This window comes from Clarias gariepinus, chromosome 12 (genome assembly GCF_024256425.1).
Source record: "Clarias gariepinus isolate MV-2021 ecotype Netherlands chromosome 12, CGAR_prim_01v2, whole genome shotgun sequence".
NCBI classification, from domain to species: domain Eukaryota; kingdom Metazoa; phylum Chordata; class Actinopteri; order Siluriformes; family Clariidae; genus Clarias; species Clarias gariepinus.
This window is the reverse complement of record NC_071111.1, coordinates 26,927,416-26,954,150: the sequence shown is the minus strand read 5'-3', so window position 1 is coordinate 26,954,150 and position 26,735 is coordinate 26,927,416. Positions and strand designations below refer to the sequence as shown.

General features: G+C 40.5%; 1 protein-coding gene across 1 annotated transcript in view; it reads right to left on the bottom strand.

Moving 5' to 3' along the window:
• The window catches only part of LOC128534122 (NLR family CARD domain-containing protein 3-like), a 30,505-nt gene extending 13,211 nt beyond the window's left edge, over nucleotides 1-17,294 (bottom strand). Inside the window, exons 1-5 of the mRNA XM_053508422.1 lie at nucleotides 17,209-17,294; nucleotides 14,768-14,895; nucleotides 14,439-14,555; nucleotides 11,751-13,535; nucleotides 987-1,181 (exon numbers count right to left, since the gene is read on the bottom strand). Of these exons, the coding sequence (XP_053364397.1) occupies nucleotides 987-1,181; nucleotides 11,751-13,535; nucleotides 14,439-14,555; nucleotides 14,768-14,820 (2,150 nt within the window). The 5' untranslated portion in view covers nucleotides 14,821-14,895; nucleotides 17,209-17,294. The remainder of the gene's footprint in view (nucleotides 1-986; nucleotides 1,182-11,750; nucleotides 13,536-14,438; nucleotides 14,556-14,767; nucleotides 14,896-17,208) is intronic.
• Nucleotides 17,295-26,735: the final 9,441 nt, after the last annotated feature.

Here is a 26,735-nt window from a genome sequence, read left to right as displayed (position 1 = left end):
CAATAAACAAGCCTATAATCTATGAAAACAACTAAAGTGTGTGAAGTTATTAACCTGCCTGAGCTTTCACTGGACTGATGGATTAAATTTGACCAAGACCGTATGGGGTTAGGATTATTGTTGGTGGGTGGGGTGGGATTTATTTTAATTTAATAAAATCAGGAAAATTTACATAACCAAACTAAACCATTGCATGTGTTTTTTTTATTTTTATAACGCAGGTGCTACTAAAGAGCATATAAAAAGGAAAAGTCTTTCTCTCCATCTCTCACACACCCTTAGGACCAGTGGGAGATCCACTTTGGTGGACTTTCCTATCCTACAGTTTATGTCTTTTTATCCTCCAGCTCATGCATCCTCTTTGTTCAACAGCTCCAGATTGACTGTTGCATTTCACCTACATTTTGTTAGTTAGTCTCTAAATCAGGTTTGTCAGGATGTATATTAAGCTGAATATTATGCGCATAAGAAACAGTCTTACAGGCTTAATGGTATGTGAATGAACATCACATACTGTAGAGACAGCGATGAGGAGTCACAGTTTCTTCCTTAACCACCAAAATATATGAAATTCATAACAGGCAACAGGGCAATTCATGCATTAACAATTAAATATCATAACATTCATCATTGTATCACCAATGCATTGTTGCTGCTAAGTTACAAAAATTGCACACTGGCTACAAGGACATGAGAGAAAGTTCAGTATGTGATAAACCCATTGGCTTTCATTAAACCCCTCATAATCAGATCACAAGTCTTGTTTTTGTTTTTAATTATTGCTTTTTTGTCTAAAATAGTTGGATTTATTATTGCATTTTGTTAATAAAATTTTCACTCATTAAAAAATAAATTTTATAAATAAACCATAAAGTTTTAGGGGTGCTGTGGGCGCGCTATGACTACTCTTGAAGTAGCTACAACAGCCCCAAGCTCCTACAAGACAACACCCATAGTTACTGTGACCTTCAAAGAGATAATCTTACCTCAGACTTTGCACTTTACTGTGAGGATTCTCCAGTACAGCAGAGAGAGTCTTTACTCCTGAGTCTTCTAATGTACTGTAGGACAGATCCAGTGTTTTCACAGTCAGATGCAGTTCTCTCAGATTTGAGGTTTCTGAGTTGAGCGCTGAACTCAGAGCTAAACAACCTTCCACTCCAACTTTATCACACCTGATACTGAAGGGAATAAAATAATACATAATGAAAAAAGCTACCTAGTATTTACAGTCGGGTTGTGACAATGAAGCTTCAAAAGGGATGTATGTATATTTATTATCAAAGACAAAATATTTACAGGACACAATAGGTATTTGTAATTACAGTGGAACCTCGGATTACTGCATAATTCGTTCCAAAAGCATGCTCGTATTCCAAAACACTTGTAAACAAAATTAAATTTTCCCATAAGAAATAATGGAAACTCAAATTATTCATTCTACAGCCCAAAGAAATACATACATAAAAATAATTAACACAAAAAATAAAAATAAAACAAATTAACCTGCAATTTACCTTTAAAAAAAAAAGTAAAAAAAAAAATCCAGACAGATAAGTGTTTCTGTTTGTGCACGCAGGCACTGTGTGTGTGTGTGTGTGTGTGTGGCAGGAGAAACTTAACTAAGCTTGCCAAAAAATGGGGTTAATCACAGTTCATTCATGATTTAGCAAAGGCAGGGGATAGTTACTTTTTTAGATAGAGCCATGTAAGTTTGGATGGGCTTTGTTCCCTTAATGAATTAAATTATCATTTAAAAACTGCATTTTGTATTGCCTCGAGTTATATTTGTGTTATATTAAATTTCTTTGATGATCTCAACCATTTAACTGTAACAAATATTCAAAAAAAGGGTAAAAACTATTTTTTCATAGCACCGTATGGACATTTTTTGTGAATGCTGTAGTTCATATTTTTAGCATATTTATCAGACTAGGATCAGCCGACCTCACTTACTGGCACTTTTTTTAATATAAATATTAATATAAATAATAATTAATTAATAATAATAATACTGGCACAGTATTAGACTGTAATCTTCTTGGAATAATACTAATAATAATTATTTTTGGGAATTGAAACCATGTGACTTTCGGGTTAGTCTTCCAGTGACAAAATTATTGGCACATTTTACTCACAAACAAAAAAAGAACACTGTAGCCCTTGCGTTTCCCAAAATTTCTGGCCAAGACCCATTGACCCAAGTCAGAACCACTCCCTCTCTGTGCAGACACTTACACAGGATAGGTGAATGGCCAAATCGCAGGAACCCTATAATGTTTTCACCATTTTGCCAATAAAAATAATGAATCCACATGCCCCTATTCCAAAACTGTCTCTTCTTTTTCTTTCTTTTCAACATGTCCAAACCAACATCTAACATAGGCTGTCCCTCTGATGGACCCATTCTTGATCCTGTTTATCCTTGTCACTCCCAAAAAGAATCTCAACATCTTCAGATCTGCTACCTCCAGTTCTGCTTGTTGTCTTTTCTTCAATGCCACTGTCTCTAAGCCATAGAGCTTTGCTGGTCTCATTTCTGTCTTGAACACCTTTGCTTTTATTCTCACTGATACAGTCCTCTTTTATCCCACAACACACCTGCCACGTTTTTCCACCCATTCCAGCCTGCCTGCTTAAAGCCGATCCATGATGCAGACCCACTTCCATTTTGAACTCTTCTGTCACACCAACAGCACATATCACCACTGTCTTACAGCTCTCATACATGTCCTACACTGCTCTAACATACTTCTCTGCCACTCCAGACTTACCACAGCTCATCTCTTGGCACTCTGTCATACAATTTCTTCAAATCTACGAAGACACAATGCAACTCTCTTTTACCTTCTGTGTACTTCTCCATCAGCATCCTCAAAGCAAAATCCTACTGCATCTCTTATACTCTTTTTAGGCATAAAACCATAGTGCTGCTCACAAATGCTCACCTCTGCCCTTAACCTAACTTCCACTACTCTTTCCCACAGCTTCATTGTATGGTTCATCAAATTTATTCCTCTGTAGTTCATATCAAAATATTAGAAAAAGTAGTATCTGCTCAAATATGCACACATTCTTGCAGGAAAACAACATTCTCAAAGAATTTCAGTCAGGTTTCAGGCCCCATCATAGTACAGAAACTGCACTAGTGTCAGGAACTAACCCGAGGAGACCAGAAGACGTAGCTTCAGCAGTTAGCCCTTTGTAGCGTGAATGGTAAACCCAAACACGGAGTAACACGAATATACGCAGGCATTAAAATGGTTTAGATCATACCTGTCTGATCGATACCATTTTGTAGATCTGAATGGAGAACCGTCTGGTGTAATGCCAGTGAAATATGGGGTCCCACGAGGGTCAGTTTTAGGACCTCTGCTGTTCTCAATATACATGCTTCCCTTGGGTAACATCATTAGAAGACATGGGATTAGTTTCCATTGTTATGCTGATGATACCCAATTATATATCTCAACAAAACCAGACGAAATACCAAAGTTGTCTAGATTAACTAAATGTGTCCACTACATAAAAGATTGGATGACCAATAACTTTCTTTTACTAAATTCAGATAAGACGGAGATATTACGTATTGGCCCAAAAACCAGCACACAACAGCTTTCACAATTCAGCCTGCATTTAGAAGGATATACTGTTACTACTAGCTCAACAGTTAAAGACCTGAGCGTAACATTGGACAATAACTTGACCTTCGAAAATCATACTTCCAATATCACAAAAACAGCCTTTTCCATCTTAGAAATATTGCCAAACTTAGGAGCATCCTATCCATATCTGATGCAGAAAAGCTAGTTCATGCACTCATGACCTCCAGACTGGACTATTGTACTGCATTACTAGGTGGTTGTCCTGCATCCTCAATAAACAAGCTTTAGTTAGTCCAAAATGCTGCCGCCAGGGTTCTCACTAGATCCAGAAAATATGATCATATAATCCTAATATTATAATCCCTGCACTGGCTACCTGTTCAGTTTAAAATTAATTACAAAAAAGTATTACTTACATACAAGGCTTTAAATGGTTAAGCTCCCACATACCTAACCAGTCTTCTGATACACTACAATCGCCACGCTACTTAAGATCACAAATCTTCGGACTTCTGGTAGTTCCCAGAATTTAAAAATCTACAAAAGGGGGTAGGGCTTTTTCATATTTAGCTCCAAAGCTTTGGAATACTGTAGCCTTCCAGACAGTGTTCGGGGAGCAGACACGCTTTCCCAATTCAAAAGTAGACTTAAGACGCATCTCTTTAATCTGGCATACATGTAACTCATCCCATAACCTCATACTCCAGTACATCTATCCTGAATGGCAACTACGCTAATTCTCTCCATCTGTTCTGTATTTTCTACCCATCCCGAGGCATTGGGAGATTGTACCAGCTTCAGTAGACAAAGGCCAACCCTGCAAGGTTTCTGATGCATCCAGAGAAGGACCAGCTCCAGCTGGATTCTGCTTTATGATGGTTGGAGCTACACATGCTGCTCTTGTGCTTCCAGTGACCCAGACCCCATCTGCCCTCTGCACTTACTGACTCCCTGTGCTGAACTGGACTTTATGTTAATTTAAATAACTTCTGTTATATTGAACTTTCACCTGCACAACACACATGATGTTATTTCTATCTGTTATCACCCAAATGAGGATGGGTTCTCTGATTGAGTCTGGTTCCTCTCAAGGTTTCTTCCTATTGCCATCTCAGGGAGTTTTTTCTTGCCACCGTCGCCGTCACCCTTGGCTTGCTCATTAGAGACATTTCATTTATCATTCATTCATCTCATTATTATCTAGACACATTTTTCTCACATATACACACTTCCAAATATTTTCTTTTCTAAAGAATTTTTTCATTTTTGTGAAGCTGCTTTGAGACAATGACCACTGTTAAAAGCGCTATATAAATAAAATTGAATTGAATTAAATATTTCCTCCACAGCTCTTCACATCCCCCTTGTTCTTAAAGATCGGCACCGATACGCTTCTCCTCCATTCCTCTAGGATTCTTTCACTTTCCAAGATCTTGTTAAACGACTAGTCAGTAGCTCTACTGCAATCTCTCCTAAGCACTTCTATACCTCCACAGGTATGTCATCAGGACCAACTGCTTTTTTACTCTTCATCCACTTTGACTTCCTCCTTACCTCACTCTTACTGATTTTTGGTACTTCCTGCTCCACAACAGAGTGGTCACCTCTTCTACTCTTTGTTCTCTTTCAGTTTTCTCATTTATCAGCTCTTCAAAATACTCCTTTCATCTTCCTATCACCTTCCTGGCACCTGTCACATTTTCATCCCAATCTTCAATCATTTTAACCTGTTGCACATCCTTCCCATCTCTATCTATCTGTCTCACCAATCTTACAGATCCACCTCTATCTCCTTACTGTCCAACCTAGCATACAAGTCCTCATATGCACATTGCTTGCGCTTAGGCACCTCTACCTTCATCTTTTGCTGCATCTCCCTGTCCTTCTGTCTATTCTCTTCAGTCTTCCTGTGACAAAATTGTTGGCACATTTTATTCACAATCAAAAAACAACACTGTAGCGCTTGCAGCTCCCAAAATTTCTGGCCAGGACCCACAATAAGAACCACTCCCTCTCTGCGCAGACACACAGAAAAACACACACAGGATAGGTGAATGGCCACATCGCAGGCACCCTATAACCTACAAAGGAGACGTTTTTACTATTTTGCCTACAAAAATTAATGCATCCACATGCCCCTATTCCAAAATTTCTCAATACATTGTCTCTTTTTTTTCTTTCTTTTCAACTCTTCCCTTTCAGGGGTCTCCACAGCGAATCATCTCCCTCCATCTAAACCTCTCCTGTGCATTCTCTTCCCCTTCTTCTTCTTCTTTGTCTTTCGGCTGTTCCCTTTCAGGGGTCGCCACAGCGAATCATTTGCCTCCATCTAACCCTATCCTCTGCATCCTCTTTTCTCACACCAACTAACTTCATGTCCTCTCTCACTGCATCCATAAATCTCCTCTTTGGTCTTCCTCTAGACCTCCTGCCTGGCAGTTCCAACCTCAGCATCCTTCTACCGATATACTCACAATCTCTCCTCTGAACATGTCCAAACCACCTCAATCTGGCCTCTCTGACTTTATCTCCAAAACATCTAACGTGGGTTGTCCCTCTGATGAACTCATTCTTGATCCTATCCATCCTTGTCACTCCCAAAGAGAACCTCAACATCTTCAGCTCTGCTACCTCCAACTCTGCCTCCTGTCTTTTCTTCAGCGCCACTGTCTCTAAGCCGTAGAGCATCGCTGGTCTCACCACGTCCTGTACACCTTTCCTTTCATTCTTGCTGATACTCTTTTATCGCACAACACACCTGACACTTTTCTCCACCCATTCCAACCTGCCTGTACCCGCCACTTCACCTCCTTTGAACACTCTCCGTTGCTCTGGACCGTTGACCCTAAGTACTTAAAATCCTGCACCTTCTTTACCTCTGCTCCCTGTAGCCTCACCGATCCTCCTGGGTCCCTCTCATTTACACACATGTATTCCGTCTTGCTGCGGCTAACCTTCATTTCTCTGCTTTCCAGAGCATACCTCCACCTCTCCAAATTTTCCTCCACCTGTTCCCTGCTCTCGCTACAGAGCACAATGTCATCTGCAAACAACATAGTCCATGGGGACTCCTGTCTTACCTCATCTGTCATCCTGTCCATCACCAGAGCTTAGAGCCGATCCTTGATGCAGACCCACCTCCACCTTGAACTCTTCTGTCACACCTACAGCACATCTTACCACTGTCTTACAGCTCTCATACATGTCCTGCACCACTCCAACATACTTCTCTGCCACTCCAGACTTCCTCATACAATACCACAGCTCCTCTCTTGGCACCCTGTCATACGCTTTCTCTAAATCTAAAAAGACACAATGCAACTCCCTGTTACCTTCTCTGTACTTCTCCGCCAGCATCCTCAAAGCAAATACTGCATCTGATGTACTCTTTCTAGGCATAAAACCATATTGCTGCTCACAAATGCTCACCTCTGCCCTTAACCTAGCTTCCACTACTCTTTCCCACAGCTTCATTGTCTGGCTCATTAGCTTTATACCTCTATAATTGCCACAGCTTTGCACATCTCCCTTGTTCTTAAAAATTGGCACCAATACACTTCTCCTCCATTCCTCTGGAATCCTCTCACTCTCCAAGATCTTGTTAAACAAACTTGTCAGAAACTGTACTGCCACCTCTCCTAAGCACTTCCATACCTCCACAGGTATGTCATCAGGACCAACAGCCTTTCCACTCTTCATCCTCTTCAACGCCCTTCTCACCTCACTCCTACTAATATTTGCTACTTCCTGTTCCACAACAGTCACCTTTTCTACTCTTTGTTCTCTTTTGTTTTCCTCATTCATCAAATCCTTAAAGTACTCCTTCCATCTTCCCATCACCCTCCTGGCATCTGTCAGTACATTTCCATTTCTATCTTTAATCACTCTAACCTGCTGCACATCCTTCCCATCTCTATCTCTCTGCCTTGCCAACCTGTACAGATCCACCTCTCCCTCCTTACTGTCTAGCCTAGCATACAAGTCCTCATATGCTCTTTGTTTGGCCTTTGCCACCTCTACCTTCACCTTACTCTGCATCTCCCTGTACTCCTGTCTACTCTCTTCAGTCCTCTCAGTGTCCCACTTCTTCTTAGCTAGCCTCATTCCCTGTATACACTCCTGGACTTCCTCATTCCACCACCAAGTCTCCTTGTCCACTTTCCCCTTACCTTATGATACACCAAGTACCCTCCTACCTGTCTCCCTGATCACATTGGCTGTCTAGTCAACTGAAAGCCCCTCCTGACCACCCATAGCCTGTCTCAACTCCTCCCTAAAGACTTCACAACATTCTTCCTTTCTCAGCTTCCACCACTTTGTCCTCTGCTCTGCCTTTGTCCTCTTCGCCTTCCTCACCGCCAGGGTTATTTTACACACCACCATTCTGTGTTGTCTGGCTACACTCTCCCCTACCAACACTTTGCAGTCACTGATCTCTTTCAGGTTACAACGTCGACACAAGATGTAGTCGACCTGAGTGTTTCTGCCTCCACTCTTATATGTCACCCTATGTTCCTGCCTCTTTTGAAAGAAAGTATTTACTACTGCCATTTCCATCCTCTTTGCAAAGTCCACCACCATCTGTCCTTCTACATTTCTGTCCTGAAGACCAAACCTGCCCACCACATTTTCATCACCTCTGTTCCCTTCCCCAACATGTCCATTGAAGTCTACACCAATCACCACTCTTTCACCTCTGGGGATGCTCTGCATCACTTCATCTAACTCACTCCAGAATTTCTTCTTCTCTTTTAACTCACATCCTACCTGTGGGGCATAACCACTAACAACATTGAACATTATCCCTTCAATTTCCAGTTTCAGACTCATCACCCTATCTGATACTCTCTTCACCTCTAGAACATTCCTTACAAACTCCTCTTTTAGAATAACTCCTACTCCATTTCTTTTCCTATCCACACCATGGTAAAACAATTTGAACCCTGATCCTAAGCTTCTAGCCTTGCTACCTTTATACCTGGTCTCCAGGACACACAGTATATCCACCTTCCTTCTCTGCATCATATCAACTAACTCTCTTCCCTTCCCTGTCATGGTCCCAACATTCAAAGTCCCTACTATCACTCCTAAACTCTTGCCTTTCCTCTTCTCTCTCTGCTTTCGAACAAGCCTTCCTCCTCTTTTTCTTCGACCAACAGTAGCCCAATTTCCACCAGCACCCTGTAGGTCAACAGCACCAATGGCGGTAGTTGTTAACCCGGGCCACGACCGATTCGGTATGGGAATTATATTCGTGATTCGCATCATTGATTTGGCAAATGTCGGATACCCTTCCTGACACAACCCTCTGCATTTATCCAGACTTGGGACTGGCACAAGAAGAGACTGGATTGCGCCCCCCCGTAGTTGCATTCCCCCGTGGTTGCATTCCCCCGTGGTTGCATTCTCTTCCCCCACACCAACTAACTTCATGTCCTATCTCACTACATCCATTAATCTCATCTTTGATTTTCTTCTAAACCTCCGGCCTGGCAGTTATAACATCAGCAACCTTCCACCAATATATTCACAATCTATCCTCTAAACATATCCAAACCACCTCAGTTCTCTTAGTGTCCCACTTCGTCTTAGCTAATCTCTTTCTTTTGTATCTCTTTTGTATACACTCCTGGACTTCCTTGTTCCACCACTAAGTCTCCTTGTAAACTTTCCCCTTTTCTGATGATACACAAAGTACCCTGTCTTTCTGATCACCTTAGCTGTAGTTGTCCAATCAACAGAAAGCACCTCCTGACCACCCAGAGCCTGTCTCATCTTTTCCCTGAAAGCTACACAACATTCTTCTTTTTTCAACTTCCACCACTTTATCCTCATCACCTTCCTCACCACCAGGGTACAGTAATTTTACACACTATCATCCTGTGTTGTCTGGCTACATTCTCCCCCACCAATACTTTGCAGTCACTGATCTCTTTCAAATTACCACTTCGACACAAGATGTAGTCCACCAGAGTGCTTCTGCCTCCGCTCTTATCTGTCACCCTATCTCTAATTATTATTATTATTATTATTATTAGAAGAGTAGTAGTAGTAGTAGTAAAATAAGTCCTCTGTAAGTTTACCAAGAAGTCCTCTCATACTTTGTATGTAACTTTGCACACTGATAGAGTATAATGCCAAACAGACACCTATCATCTTTTTTGAGTAACAATATCACTCCCTCTACCACCAACAGGTCAAATTTGCAATTTCACATGCCCATATCTTCATCCCCTTTGGCTCCAAAGACACAGAATGTTTTTGCCTAAAGCAGTAACTCAGGCTTTACAACTTTGACACCATGCAAGGCTCTACGGCTTCCACTACTCTTTCCCACAGCTTCATTGTATGGTTCATCAGCTTTATTCCTCTGTAGTTTCCTCCATTCCTCTGGGATCCTTTCACTTTCCAAGATCTTGTTAAACAGACTAGTCAGAAACTCTACTGCTGGGAAATAAAGCAACCATTTACTTTTGACAGTGAAGTGAATAGTTGCTTTATTTCCCAGGTAGCCCTCATGTCTGTGTTTGCTTTTGGTTATGCTGTCAAAGTCAATCTTGTTGGAGTCCCTGTTTGTGGTCTTGCGGTATTGACCATATACATTATGTGACTGTAAGTATACCTAACCATTCTCTCTTTCCCTCTCTCCCTCTCTCCCCGTTTCACACACTTTATCTCATTGAGCTAATCCTAGCACTAAGTTACAAGTGATCCTGACTTCTTCTGCCCCCTGGACTGGACTGACACATTCTGGTGCGCTGCTTCTGGCTGGAGATCTCATTGTATGAAGGCCTCGTGTGGTCTGCTTGGGATGGTTAGGGTGACTGGTGATGATTACACTTGAAAAGGCAGTTGTTCTCTGAAGACTTGTGATAGCAATCACAAAATAGTTAAAGACTATTAGTTTAAGACTATAGTATTAAGACTATATAAGAATTTTCAACAAACTGCATTGTCCCCAAGCCTGCAACAACAAAGTGGACTTTATATCAGCTTAAAAATATTTTATGTTATACTAAACTTTCGGCCTCATAACACACAGTATGACCAGAAATCACTCTCTTCTGATGTCACCCAAATGAGTCTGGTTTCTCTCAAAATTTCTTGCTATTGTCATCTCATTGAATATTTCCTTAAAACTGTTACCATTGGCTTACTCAGCAAGAACAAACTGTTTCTTATAAGTTATACACTATTTCTCACATTTTTCAAAATTATTTACATATTTTTTTCTTCTGTAAAACTGCTTTGCAACAATGAACTTTGTTAAAAGCTCTGCCATTTTAAATTTTGTGTATTTTCATTTCCTACTATTTTTGTCCACATTACATGTACATCTGCATCATGTACATCTTACATGTGCATCTGTGGACCAAGCCCAAATGAAACTGTGTCTTTTTTTGACACTCCAACAAACATGGCAGTGAAGATGACAAACAGGAACCAGTGTTGTATCTCCTCAATGGTTTGTTCACATCAAACTTTATACGCATAGTGCTCTCAAGATCCTAGGGACACATTTCAAGTTTCATACAAATTGGCTACTGAGGGGGTGATATTGCAAAAACATTATTTAAAAATTAAAAACTACACAAGGGTTATGTATCTTCATGGGGCAGCACAGTGGTTTAGTGGTTAGCACTGTTGCCTTGCACCTCCAGGGTAAGTGCAAATTGGAAGAGTGCTACTTGGTGGTGCCATTAAAACTTAGTAAATGCTGACCAGGACATAGGTTGGCATGTTGGTGTGAGCATGCACCAAATTTCAAACATAAACCAGCATAACTTTTTAATTATTGTATGATAGGAAGTTATAACTTCAGCGTTTTTCTTCTCAAATAAAATCAACTGACTCACAGACATCTACTAAAAACCCTTCAGTCTTATTCATATTCTTTATGAATTTATTATTATTAATTTTTTATATTTTATTTATTTTTTTATATTATGTAAATGTGTACTTATATTTATTTATATTATTAATATTAATTAAGGTTAATACGTAAACAATCAAATTGTTTATTTATCTGCATTAACCCTAAATCATGTTGATGTCAAAACATCCCACAGCACATATTTGTAAAAATGTTTTCAGTTTTCTTTCTAGCACGGTAAGAGTAGAACAGTTATATTCAGCTTTACTTACATTGCTTTCCTGGATGCTGCAATCACAGGCATCAACTTCTGAAGAACATTATATGTTATCTTATTTGGACTGATATATTTACTCAGTTCAAATTCTTCCAGCTCTTGTGCTGATGTCAGTAAAACAAACACCAGAGCAGACCACTGTGATGAGGAAAGTTCACTTTTTTTTCCAGATTTCAGGTAGTGTTGGATTTCCTTCACCAGAGAATTATCACCCAGTTCATTCAGACAGTGGAACAGATTGATGGATTTCTCTGTAGAACGCGCTTTACTGATCCTCCTCTTAATGTACTGAACTGTTTCCTCTGTGCACTGTGAGTTACTTCCTGTCTGTGTTACTAAAACCTGTAAGAGTTTTTGATTGGACTCCAGTGAGAGACCCAGAAGAAAGCGAATGAAAAGATCCAAATGTCCAGTCTGACTTTTTAAAGCTTTATCTACAGCACACTTGTGGAAATCTAAAACTGTAATTTCTTCCTTCTTCTGTTTTGAAGCTCGACTCTTTTTAAGAACATTTCTCTTCTTCATCCTGAACATCAGGTGCACATACAGAGCTGCGAGGTGTTCCTGAATGCTCAGATGAAAAAAGCAGTACACTTTACTCTGGTGAAGCCCAAACTCCTCTCTGAAGATCTGTGTACACACACCTGAGTACACTGCTGCTTCTCTCACATCAATGCCACACTCTCTCAGGTCTTCATCATAAAAGATCGGGTTGCCTTCCTCCAGCTGCTCAAAAGCCAGTTGTCCCAGTTTAAGAAGCATTTCTTCATCATGCTGCTGCTTCTTCGAGTACTTTTCTCTTATGATGTTTATCTGAATGATGAGGAAGTGTGTGTACATTTGAGTCAGAGTCTTGGGGATCTCTCCTCTCTCTGCTTGACCCAACATTTTCTCTAGAACAGCGGCTGAAATCCAGCAGTAGACTGGGATGCGACACATGATATAGTGACTTCTTAATGACTTCAGGTGTGTGATGATGTTATTGGCCAGGCTCTGATCACTGATCCTCTTCCTGAAGTACTCCTCCTTCTGTGGGTCATTAAACCCTCGTACCTCTGTGACTCGATGGACACACTCAGAGGGGATTTGATCAGCTGCTGCAGGTCGGGAGGTGATCCAGATGAGAGCAGAGGGAAGCAGATTCCCTTTAATCAGGTTGATCAGCAGCACAGGCACGGATGCAGATTCAGTTACATCACATACTCTCACTGTGTTCTGGAAATCTAGAGGAAAACGACACTCGTCCAATCCATCAAAAATGAACAGAACCTTTTCCAAACTGGACATTTCTGTTTCTTTTGTTTCTTTAAAAAAGACATGAAGGAGCTCCATCAGACTCATTTTCTGGTCCTTCATCAAATTCAGCTCTCTGAAAGGAAGTGGAAATATGAGGTGGATGTCCTGATTTGTTTTCCCTTCAGCCCAGTCCACAATGAACTTCTGCACAGAGACAGATTTTCCGATGCCAGCAACTCCCTTTGTCAGCACAGATCTGATGGGTCCGTCTTGTTCAGATAAGGGCTTAAAAATGTCATTGCCTTTGATTGGTGTGTCCTCTGTTGTTGTTCTCCTCGAGGCTGCTTCGATCTGTCCTACCTCATGTTCATTATTGATGTCTCCACTGTCTCCCTCTGTGATGTAGAGCTCTGTGTAGATCTCATTCAGGAGTGTTTGGGTTCCCAGGTTTATTATCACTCCATTCAAGAATTGAAACTTCTTCATCAGATTTAATTTAAATTTTTCCTGGAACTCATTTACAGCAGCAGATTCTGGGTCGTGCCTGTGAGATGGTAAAGTAGAATGTGGTGAGACATGGGGTCCAATAATTAATATTTAAGGTCTTATTTTTCTGCCCTGATATCACTGATAGCTCTTTGTAATGTTCTTACTATGTGTTTATTTTATTCTACAGTATTATATGTTTCTATAATCTAATCACTGTGTGTGTGTGAAGCACCCCCTCTCTGCTTCACACACACATAAAACACACATACACACTAAAGGCGAGAGAGAGAGTGTGTAAAGTGGCACGGTGTCAAATTACCCAGCATTGGAGATGATTACCCACAATTCTGCAGCGCAAGAGAGAGAAAAACCGTTGGATCAGTTGTGATTCCATGACGAAACAAGAAGGACATGCGTGATACATGATACTCGGTACTCGTAAACCAAGACTTGTTCGTTTTTCAAGTCAAAATTTATAAAAGAAAATCTTTGCTCGTCTTGCGTAACACTCGCAAACCACGTTACTCACAATTCGAGGTTTCGCTGTACTCATTTCGGTTTCCTGTACATAACTTGCAGATGTTCCAATAGGAAATGAATTAATCACTCTGCAAGACTGTACACTCCAGTACACCCGATGAAAGGATAACGGCACACAAATACAGACAGCATTTTTGTTTTGCTGCAGGTGGATAATTTAAGATCAGATTTTTATTTCATAAATACGAGGAGTACACAAATGGACATTGATTATTTTATTTGAAAGTAACCTTCAACCCAGTGTCCTTTTTTTCTGAAATTTTTTTTTGTTGCATGAAGAAATAAAATTTAGTTTTTTCTGTAGCAGTTCATTGATTTCATAAATGCAACACACTATAGTTTAGTTTTTTTTTATACACAGTATTAATGTAAAAAACGATATATGCAGTGTTATCTTTATTTTATATTAACACGTTACCTGTGTAGAGGTGAGAAGACTCCGGCTTTAAACTTAATAGGCTGATACACAGACACATCACTCTTCATGGAGATACAGCTGGGTGCTGCTGATTCTGATCTCTCTCCCTGGAGTTTACTGCACAACATTATTTATTTGAACTTGTTAATTTAATGAGAGCTAAATTTTGCTTGCAGTGAACAGAATAAAATTTATGGTGACTATTAGTTTGTGAATAATAGTGAAACACGTTACTGTTTACAATTTTAAATGATTTGTTTCATATATGCTCAATTAGTAATTTGGATATGAATATTTAATGACTGAAAGGCTTAGATAAAGTAGGTTACCGTTTTTTAGAGGGTGGGGACACGTTATCAGTGTCCAGATCAGGAGTCTTCATCTTTGAATATTATTAAGTGTATACACAAACTAGCTGTTGAGATCCTGAAGTGTCTGATCTCAGTGGATTACACTCCTTAAAAAACACAAAAACAAGTTTGTAATTAAACTTCCACACAATCATTTTCACATATTTGACCTAAAGAACAGCAGTCATCGAAAAAATAAAAATCTGTGTTACAGAATAGAGTAATCAGCCTGGACACCTTAGACCAGTGGTTCTCAAACATTTTCTGTCATTCCCCACTTAAGGGGGTGGGCGAATTTTCAAGCCCCACTTGTCAACAAAATGATAACGAAAACGACCAAGTGTATTTTTTATTGAAATATCAATTTCTAAACCAATAAGATCAAATAACGGCAAGTTCAAAACAGATAAAATACACGTGCAATTGTTATAACAGGCTTACTTCGTCACTTATCTAGAGCTTTCTTTCAAAGAAGTCGAGTGGCTTATTAACGTGACTGGGGTGTGTTGTCTCTAAGTGTCTTCCTACTTTGTTGGGTCTCATGCTATCTGCTGCCAGCGGTTTAAGACACAAAACACACACAGGTCTCTCCTCTGCCCTCACCATCCCCACCATGAATCCAAGCGCAACATAGGCTTCATCATAGGCTTTTTGGTTGATTAGGCTGATAGTGCTGAATCACCTGCTTTTTTGTGGTCCATGTAACAAATGTATCCATTGATGTTATTATGCTCACTAAATACAGTACGCTACTGACCCGGTGTTATGCTCTAAAATGCCCCCCTCGCCACGAATTGCCTCCCCTACATAATCTCTTTCAAATAATATATTAGAACATAAATTCATAGGTTTATGGTTTACAAATGACAAATTATAACAAATGAATTTAATTATAAAATAAGCAATATAAAAAATGTTGTATAGGGGAAAAATATATAAATTATATATTTTTTTTTTTATATACAACATGTATATTTTTATATTGCTTATTTTATAATAAAAATCGTTTCCTATAATTTTTCACCACAAACAATATTTATTTAGTGCAATTTGTGATAAACAATTTGTTATTTGTACATTGACAAACCCCTACAAAATAAATGTGCCATAAAATAATCATTTTTGGGGATTTGTATTAATCGTCTCGACGGCTGTCACGTGCCTAGGGTTAATTATAATAGTAATAATATATTTGGTAATAATAAACCTTTGAATGTATGTCCTAATATAATATTTGATAGAGATTACGTGGGTATGTGTTGGGGGAGGGTGGGGGGGGTGATGAGTTTGGGCAATCCGTGGCAGGGGGGCACTTTAGCTTATAACACCTGTTTGTGTCCGCGGTAAAGTTAGTTTGATATTCGCATCTCCGAATTCAATAGCTGCGTAAATAAACCCGTGAATAAGATACAATTATACAATTGCAATTAACATGCCGACGTTAAACCGTTATTGTTGAACTATGGTTCCACTTTTTCTCTAAAGTTATTTTAATTTACTTGTATGAATGATCTATTTCTTTGCACATGATTGTTTAGTTTCAAATGTCCGATGTTTATTGTCAATAAAGAAAAGCATGAATTATAATAGGTACTTTCCTATTATTTTCCACTAATTCCCTCCCGTTCATTGCGCCCCACCTGTCATGCCTGTATTCCCCACTAGTGGGGCGCCCCACACTTTGAGAACCACTGCCTTAGACAGAGAAAGAGAGAGAGAGAGAGAGAGAGAGAGAGAGAGAGAGAACTTTATTAACCCCAAAAGGAAATTGCATCGTTACAGTATCCAGTTCACATATTATACAACAAATAAGCAAAAAGCAAGAATTGCAGTAAGGAAAAGCAAAAAAAAAAGTTTCTATGTACAAATGCATGATGATGGGAACAAAACTGTACATAAGTAGTAACAGAGAGAATGAACCAGCAAGAATATAACAATTATATATAACAATTAATATTACAGTTAATTTATTATTTAGCATGGGGGCAATTATTTCTTCATCTGGGGCCAAATTGCCTGTAGTGTGTGTGTGCCCTGCGATGGATTGGTGCCAGTGTGTACCCTGCCTCGTGCCCTAAGCCTCCTGGGAAACCGCTAGAGGGCGCCTTTCGACCATGGACTGTGTTTCATGTTTCGTGTTGTCGGTTTTCTTTTTTTAATTATTAATTCCCCAGAATGAACTGCACTTTGGTCACGCATCTGTTGTTTAGTTTCATAAAAAGTTTGTTTACCACCCGTTTATTTTGTTCAGGTTGTTGGTGTTTGTTTATAATTACACGTCAGTAACGAACACGCCGTGTCTCCATCCAACCTTACAGTCGTGATACAGGTCTCCTACACCTGAGTTTTACACGAGTTTTATTCATAATATATCCGCATTCCTCTTACATTAAGCCGTTAGTAATGAATAAATCACTCACCTGTTACATTTATATCTCAGTTTCTGCATTTAACTTTCCTTGATATAAGAACTTGTATTTTAACTTTTCCAACACTTCCGCAAAATGAAGTCGCGGCTGAAACTCTTTCACTTTCACCAGAGGATTAATTACAGGTGATGGCTGTGTTCCATTCCGAGGTGTACTTCAGAGGGTGCTCCCTGCATGCCCTCCGTGTTCAGGTAATGTCGGTAAGGGAACTTATGGTAACAAACACCTGATATCTGTCGCTGCTGCTGTGGAAATGTCACACTACTGACATTAAATATGTATTGAAACAAAAAGCTTATACCATTTTAAAACATATATAATTGAAACGTTAAAAATATTTTATTAATTTACAAGATGCACAAAGGTGTTTTTTACAGATTACTAGCCTATATAATACTAACAATTTCTTACATATATATAAAAATTTAAACGAATGCGTCCTATTATGTTCTCTTTAATAATAATATATACAGTAAATATACAATAAATCCTTTCTTGAGTTCTTTTTTTTCCACGCCGCAGCGAGGCGCACTGACTGATGGGAAACTTTCCCTCCCATCCATTTCAGTGCATCCTTCAAAACCTGACAGTCGGATTACACGTTTCCTACATCTGAGTTTTACATGAGTTTTATTTGTTATTTGTGACCACATTGTTCGATAAATAAATTACGCACCTTTAGTCACCCGGCCCTGTTGTGTTGCACTAATATCTCAGTTTCTGCTTCAAATAAACTTTCCCTGATATAAGAACATTACATTTTACCTTTTCCAACACTCCCACAAAATGAAGTCATTTTAGGAAAGAGGATTCATTACAGATGGTGAGTCATTAAGAATGAGTTGACTCTTTGGATCGGTTCATACTCATATTTCAGAAGGACTGGAGATGGCCTGTGGAGCTCTTAAGTGGAAAGTTGAAGTTCATTAACTTTAGAACAGTAGGCTTTAAAATGCAAATTAGTAGTATTTAGAAGCTACAACTTATTTATCTGTTACTGACTTTTAATAAATACATACAGTACAACAAACACAAAATTTGAAGTTGATAAAAATACACTAAAAAGTCAGCATTTGAGAAGTTTCAAATTTTTGTCCTGCCTGAAGCTTTGAAAGCTGTTACGAAGATTTGAAATTACTGAAATTAATTTAATAACTTTCTAGTACATTATTAAAAGCTGTTAGGACTGTGCTAAACCTTTTAACCTTTGTGGAAAAAATGTGGTCAGAAAACAACATGGATAGAGATCACTTAAACACTGGTGAAGTTGCAAGTAAAAACCTTAACTGTGTTTAATAATGAAAGTAAGAGCATTTCCAAATACAGTAAGTCCCCGCCTTACGAACATTCGAGTTACAAATTTTCACAGATACAAATGGACCCTGCATTACAAAATTATGGTAGAAACCCACTTGTCTGCTGGACTTTGTGCTGCTGTGTGCTAACTGCAGAGTGCAATGGACAACAGAAAATAACCAACATCACTCATTCACACACTACGGGCAATTTGGAAACACCATCAATTTTAATTATTTTTTATATTTAAAAAAATCTTTTAACATACTGTAATTTACACTTGTGTTATTATACATTTAAAATGATAAGTTCTTCTGAGTTTATTAGTTTGAATTTAACTTTGATTCTTTTGACCTTTTTAAGTAGTTTATTTGATTTAAAATGTGAATATTGCTTTCTTTAGAGACTAGAGACTCATTTTAAACACTCTCCTCTTCTTTATCTTTTCAAGGGTGGATGTTGTTAATGGTGTCTGTTATTCAGATGGAAAAATTAAGGCACACAAGAAACTTAGAACATTTCAATTTTAAATCAACTGACAATTTCTATCAACATTTTATCAGAAACTACAGTTCAGTGGCTACGCCTCTCACCAGTCTCACCTCTACCCATTTAGTAGAACCCTCAAGCCCAGGAAGCATTCAACCAGCTTAAACGCTAATTCACCACAGCACCAATTCTGGTGTTCCCTGTCTCTTCAATTCAGTTCATCGTTGATGTAGACGCTTTCGAAACAGGCGCTGGAGCAGTCCTCTTCCAGAGATCTCCACAAGATAAGCAATTTCACCCATGCTCGTTCTTTTCTCGCCGGCTTTCTGGAAGTAGAAAACCAGGTCATGCAATCACTAGAGCACGAGCCAGGTCCTAGTAACGTCCCTCTCGGGAAACTCTTCATTCCAGCTTCAATCCATCCTTCAGTATTAGAGTGGGGCCACAACTCTAAGTTAGCATGCCATCCAGGGGCTACCCGCACTCTCGCCCTACTACAGCAAAGATTCTTGCGGCCATCCATCACAGAAGACGTAAAAAGCTTTGTGACCACATGCGACATATGCACCAGAAACAAGGCACCCAACCGTCCACCTGAGGGTCTACTCAAGCCTCTCCAAATCCCCCCCTGCCCATGGTCCCATATCGCTCTTGATTTTGTCAATGGGCTACGCCGCTTCAACAATAACACGTGTATACTCACCATAATTGATAGTTTCTCCAAAGCCGCTCACCTTGTTCCTCTACCCAAACTCCCTTTCCGCCAAAGAAACCGCCAAGCTTATGGTCAACCATGTATTTCATCTCCATGGCCTCCCTTTAGGCATAGTCTCCGACAGGGGTCCTTAATTCTCAGCCCAATTCTGGAAGGCTTTGTAGCCTCATCGACGCATCACCTAGCCTCTAGTCCGGTTTTCACTCTCAGAGCAACGGCCAGACTGAACATGCCAATATGGAGCATGAGAAGATTCTGAGATGCATGACCGCTTGGGACGCAGCTTCGTGGAGCCATTTCCTCCCCTGGGTCGAATACGCACATAACTCACTCCCCACCTCTGCGACTGGAATGTCCCAATTTCAATGCCGTTTAGGCTACCAGTCACCGTTTTTTTTCCACTCAGGAGGAGGAAACAGCCGTCCCTTCAGCTCAAGCTTTTGTGCGCCGTTGTAGAAACACATGGCGACGGGCCTATGTTCAGCTTATATTCACCATGAGCACTTTCCAACGTAAGGCCAACCGGCACCGCTGTGCAGCCCGAAAGTATCGCATTGGTCAAAGGGTCATGCTCTCCACTCGCGATCTACCACTCAAGACCACATTCAGTAAACTCTCGCCAAGATTCATAGGTCTCTTCACAATCATTAACCCCTCCTTTGTCAGACTGGCTCTCCCTCTCTCCATGCGCCGAGGTTACCCCACATTCCATGTCTCCCAGATCCGCAGATTGGTACCATGCCCTCTGGCTTCACTGTCCATAAGCTGCTCAAGTCTCGCCGCCGAGGGCATGGCCTACAGTATCTTGTCAAATGGGAAGGTTACGGACCAGAGGAGAGAAAATGGTTTCCAGCCACATTTATCCTGAATCGTTTTCTGGTTACGGATTCTCCCTCAAGAACGCGGCACTGTCACGACACGCCAGGTCACGCCCACCTGTCAAACCAAGCCATAATCTCCCACGACTCCATTCCATACTCTAGTTCATGGTTTCAATCTTGCCACCTCATTAACCTGCTCCAGCACACCTGTTAATTTAATTTACTACTCTGTTCTATTTAACTTGCTCACAAACAACCACTCATTGCCATATTATTGTGTGCCTTGATGCCCAATTCTCCAGTGATTTCTCATGCCTTGCTACTCGGATCACAACACACGCTATGTTTTACAGATCACGGTTTTGTTTCTTGTCTTAGATTGTTGTTTGTTTGGATTTCCGGATAACTACTCCCACTCTTGACCACGGATTTGGATCACGGACTCTGTCTTCTCAGCTTTGACCCACGCATGCTCACCACCATGACTCATCGCCACGAAACAAGCACAGCACCCCTGCTTTGCAGCCCGGCCAACGCACGCTTCATCTTCACAATCAGGCAATCAGCGCATAAAACAACACGCGCTCTGCACGTAACAATTTTACTGTTTGAGTAAACAATCTCAAAGATGAAACATTTAATAAACTACCTGTTCATGGCCTCGCCTTTTTTTAAAAGTGTATGTGAATAATTGTGTGATAATGTCATTTTTGTTTGCTTGCTTCTTTTGGGTAGTGTGTATAACAGGTTATTGTTATTTTTTAAAACTCTGTTTGCTGTCATTAACATGATAAATAAGTAAACAAAAGAAATTCTAATTATTAAAAAGTGCAATGCCCACTGTTTATTTCTAACTCATACAAGATATTACAGCTACGCACAGAAGAGACACAAACGAAGAAAAAGCATCAGCAGCTACATACTGTACAGCCTGCTGATGACACGACCGTGGTGGGTCTCACCAGCAAGAATAATGAGTCAAAGTACAGAGAGGAAGTACAGAGGCTAACAGACTAAATGTCAATAAGACAAAAGAGACGGTTGTTGACTTCAGGGGGACACGGAGTGACCACTCACCAAATTCCACAGCACCAAATTCCTGGGTGTCCGCCTGGAGGAGGATCTTACCACTCTCTGCTCAAGAAAGCCCAACAGCGTCTTTTCTTTTTAAGAAGGCTGAGGAAGGCCCTGCTTCCACCACCGATTCTTACAATCTTCTACAGAGGGACTATAAGGAGCATCTTGAGCAGCTGCATCACTGTCTGGTTTGATAATATTTATATCATTAGCTGCTATTTGCTCAAGGACTCTTTTTTCATATCTGCTGCACATTTGCACATGTTGTCTTTTATACAATAATATATCTTGTGTATAGTTTTTGTTAAATTATGGTGTCGATTTGGTTTGTCTTAGATAGTCAGCTAATTAGATGTCCTAGTTGGTTTGTTAGTTTCTGTTAATTTATTTTGCATGCATTTAGCAGCTTGGTCCAGGAGGAACCCCGTGCCAAACATACCAAAGCAAAGGCTAAAATGTCCAAGGTTAAACAGTCACACGCCCACAAATACTGAGAAATACAAATCTATATACTGCACAGTGGAACCACAGATTGTGAGTAACGCAGTTTGTGAGTGTTCTGCAAATCGAGCAAAGATTTGTAATAAATTTGGACTTGACAAACGATTAAATCTTGGTTTACCAATACCAAGTATCATGTAGCATGCATGCACTTCTTGTTTTGACGCTAAGCGTCACATGATAACACCTGAGCCAATGTTTTTTTCTCTCTCTTGCACTGCGGAAATGTGGGTAATCGTCTCCCATGCTCGATCTTACTGTCTCTTACTGGTATAATCAACATCTGTGTGCATGTGTGTACTGTTTACTATAACACTGTGACCACGTGTGTGCATGTAAAACATATTTTATCTTGTGTTTTTGCATGTTTGTGCAGCACGCCTGTGCTGTTTGTTATAACACACATGTGTTTGCCTGTGTAAAGCAAAAGAAAGGCTTATTCTTTGTTAAAATTCCATTTTCTCTCTTCCTTTTTCTGTATCAGCCTGCACTTTGTGTAAACGAGCGTCATTGGAAACCATGCCCCATCAAGCTTTAACTTTCTCTCGCCTTCACACACGCTCTCTCTCTACTGGAAACACTTCTCTGTTGCAATCTTTTCAATGGTAAATTGCAAGTTAATTTGATCTACAGTGGAACCTTGGATTACGAGTAACACGGTTTACGAGTGTTCCACAAGATGAGCAAAGATGTTTTATAAATTTTGACTTGTAAAACGAGCATTGTCTTGGTTTACGAGCACCGAGTATTATGTTTCACGCATGGGCTTCTTGTTTTGACACCGAGCGTCATGTGATCACAACTGAGCCAACATTTTTTTTTTCTCTCTTGCGCTGCGGAATCGTCTCCCCTGCTGGGTCTTAGTGCTCGTTTCTTACTGGTATAATCAACATCCATGCACACGTGTACTGTTTACTATAACACTGTGACCCTGTCTGGGGGCAGGTTGTTTTTTGTTGTGTATATATGTATTGTCTCATGTGTGCAGGTCAGTCCCTTCCTGATTCCAGTCCAGGACTTGCAACTCTCCTCCTCGGCTCGTGTGATTGTCTCCCCCCTGACGACATCATCATTGGCCCACAGTATTTAACACCCCAGAAGCCAGTGCTGGGGTGGCTTTTGACTACTCAGCATATTCTTTGTCTGTTTGTGTTTGCTATTTCTGGTGGTTGATGTGTGGATTTTTGGGTCATTTATTTGGTCTATGGGTCTGCCCTTGTGGTTTAGTCAGTCTGTGAAATTTAGTATCTTTTGTATGTAAGTAAATGTCTAGTGTCTGTATAAAGTGTTAGTGTTTTATGTATATATTTCTCTTTTTTTTCACTGGTTGTAGGGGTGTGGCTGCCATTTTTGTTGGGTGTGGGAGGTTTTTTTTTCTTAACTGTTTATGGATAGGAAGTTAGGTTAGCAAATTGTGTTTTATTTCTGTTTTCTTTTGTAGGGAAGTTAGAGCTTTCCTTAATCAGTTCTTCTGTTTGTTGTTTTGGCCTTGGTCCACCCTGAAGTTTACACCGGTTAATTTGTATAGTACCTCATTCAATATATAATTTACAATCCATTCCGTGTGTTTCGTTTTTGAGTTGAAACAGTACCACCCTCCTTCTTTAGCTTACCATTATTCATTCACCTATAATATCGCTGTGCGGCCCAACCCTAGACTGGGTCGTAACAGAATTGGGGGCTCATCCGGGATCCAGCTAAAGGTTAGAAAGTACTCATCTTCTCTTTTCTGCATTTTCCTCAGGCCTGTTAGTGTGAAAAATGGCTTTCAACCTTACCATGTTTACGCTTTGTCCAAACTAGAGGATTTTGATAAGTGTAGAAAGGACGATCTGCTTTTAATAGCAGATTTCTTTGATATTACAGTTCCACGGTTAGCTGCCAAGAAGGATGTTAAAGCGGCATTGTGTCAGGCACTAGTAGCTCTGCAGGTCTTACCTGAACGAGAGGTGCATCCGCGGAGCTTGGAGAGCGGTTAGCGGGTGGTGTAGGTTCCGAACGGCTACGAGCCGTTACAGTAGACCCCGGTTTGCAGGTTGTTCTGAAGGAGCTGGAGCTGGAAATTAAGCGGCAGGAATATCAGACGCAGCTGTTGCGCATTCGTGAGAGGGAGCTAGATGCTGAGAGTAAGGAGCTTGACCTGGCTGCTCAGAGTAGGAAGCTCGACCTAACTGCTCAGAGTAGGAAGCCAGTGCCACTTCCACGGAAGTCTTGCTCTTCTCCAGTAGGCTCCCCTGATCCCGTGAGGGCTGAGACCTCCAGTGCATCAGCGTCCCTGCTTGCTCCAAACCAGACCTCTCCAGTAAGTAAGTCTGCTTTTGACGTGAGCTGGCATATTGGGTTAGTGCCTGTATTTCGAGAGCATGAGGTTGATGCATACTTTTCTGTATTTGAGAGAATAGCTACCACACTAGACTGGCCTAAAAGTTTGTGGACACTGTTGTTGCAGAGTAAATTGTCAGGAAAAGCGCAGGAAGCATGCTCAGCTCTCATGCTGGAACAAAGTGTAGATTATGAAGTGGTAAAGGCAACTGTTCTCCGTGCATATGAGCGTGTGCCTGAAGCCTACAGGCAAAGTTTTAGAAACTCTGTTAAATCAGACAGTCAAACTTATGTTGAATTTGCTCGTGAGAAAGCCATTAAGTTTGATAAATGGTGCTCGGCTAGTGGTGTGACGAATTTTGAGCAGCTTCAAGAGTTGATGTTGCTGGAGGAGTTTAAGTCTCGTGTTCCTGAGCAGATAGTTGTATGTTTTAATGAGCAAAAGATTGATGTTCTGTATAAAGCTGCCATTTTCACTGATGAGTTTGTGCTAACCCACAAAACAGTTTTTAGTAACTCTTCTTCTCGTAAGGATGTGTCCTTGCGCCCATTAAAGTCTAGTCCACCGCCCCAGACTCGCTCATCCACTGGTTCCCCTTCTGAATCTCGAGACTGCTTTTACTGTCACGAAAAAGGTCATTTAATCGCCATGTGCCCAGTACTGAAACGTAAAGGAGTGAGACAGCAGGCTGCAGTTAAGAAAGTTAATGCAGCAGAGATCAGGTCAGATATTTCAGTTCCCCAGTGTACTTTTGAGCCAGTATTCAAATCATTTGTTTCTTCAGGTTATCTGTCATTAGGTGTTGATAAGGTGAAGTATCCGGTTAATGTTTTAAGAGACACTGGTTCTGCTCAGTCTTTTGTTTTAGAAAATGTGCTTCCCCCCTCAGAAGCCTCCTACGCAGGCAGTGATGTTTTAATTCAAGGCATTGAATTGACTGTAATCCGTGTACCCCTACATCATGTATATGTGGAAACTGAAGGTTTCTCCAGGCTTGTAAAGGTGGCTGTACGTGCAACATAACCAGTTAGTGGGATATCTTTCATTTTGGGAAATGATATAGCTGGTAATAAAGTGTTTTCCCTACCGGAAGTTATGTCTGAACCTATGAATAACAGTCCTGATGTACAGTAGCCATCCAGTATCCCTCTGTGTTTTACACCTGTGTGTTAACCCGTGCCCAGCAGAAGAAGTTGAGTGACGTGGTAGATCTTTCTGAGACATTCTTGTGTCAAGAGGGACCTTTAAAGGAGAAAATTCCTGACAGTGGTTGTGATGGGGCTCCGAATGATGCCTTTTTGAGTGCTGAGCTAGATGCTGAACTGACTGTTTCACATGATCAGTTGATTGCGGCTCAAAAAGCAGACCCCTCCTTAGCACGATGTTTTGCTTCTATAGTGGAAAAGTCTAAGTTAATGAATCATCCGATTGCTTATTTTATAGAGAATGATGTTCTGTTGAGGAAATGGTCTCCCCCTGGGTCATCTGATAGTTGGTTGGAGAGGTTCCAGGTGGTGGTTCCCTACTCCCTCCAGCCACAGGTTTTAAAACTGGCTCATGATCACCCCTGCTCTGGACATACAGGGGTCCGTAAAACATATTCACGTGCATTAAGGTGTTTTGTTTGGCCTGGCATGAAGAGCGATGTGGCACGCTACTGTCGTACTTGTCACACATGTCAGAAAGTGGGTAAGCCTAATCAAGTTATTCCTCCTGCTCCGCTACAGCCTATTCTTATCAGAACTGAACCATTTAGGCGTATCATCATTGATTGTGTTGGTCTCCTGCCTAAGACATGTTCTGGGAATAGTTTTTTGCTCACTCTCATGTGTGCTGCCACGCGGTTCCCAGAAGCTATCCCTAAGCGCTCACTAAAGTCTAAGACGTTAAGTTCTAAGAAATTCTGCACTACATTTGGCATGCCTAAATGCATACAGACTGATCGTGGCTCTAATTTCATGTCACGCCTGTTTTCTCAGGTAATTAGAGAGTTGAATATTAACCATCAGGTCTCCACTGCCTATCACCATGAATCACAAGGTGCCCTTGAGCGTTTCCATCAGACTTTTAAGAACATGCTCATATTGCATTAAAACTGGAAAGGACTGGGATGAGGGTGTTCCCCTTTTGTTGTTTGCAATCCGTGATGCTGTGGATGAGTCTCTTGGTTTTAGTCCTTCAGAACTTCTGTTTGGTCACACTATGCGAGGGCCTTTAAAGGTCCTACAGGAACAATGGTTGTCCACTTCACCAGTTCAAGAGAAATCAATTTTGAAGTATGTTCAGGCCCTTTGTG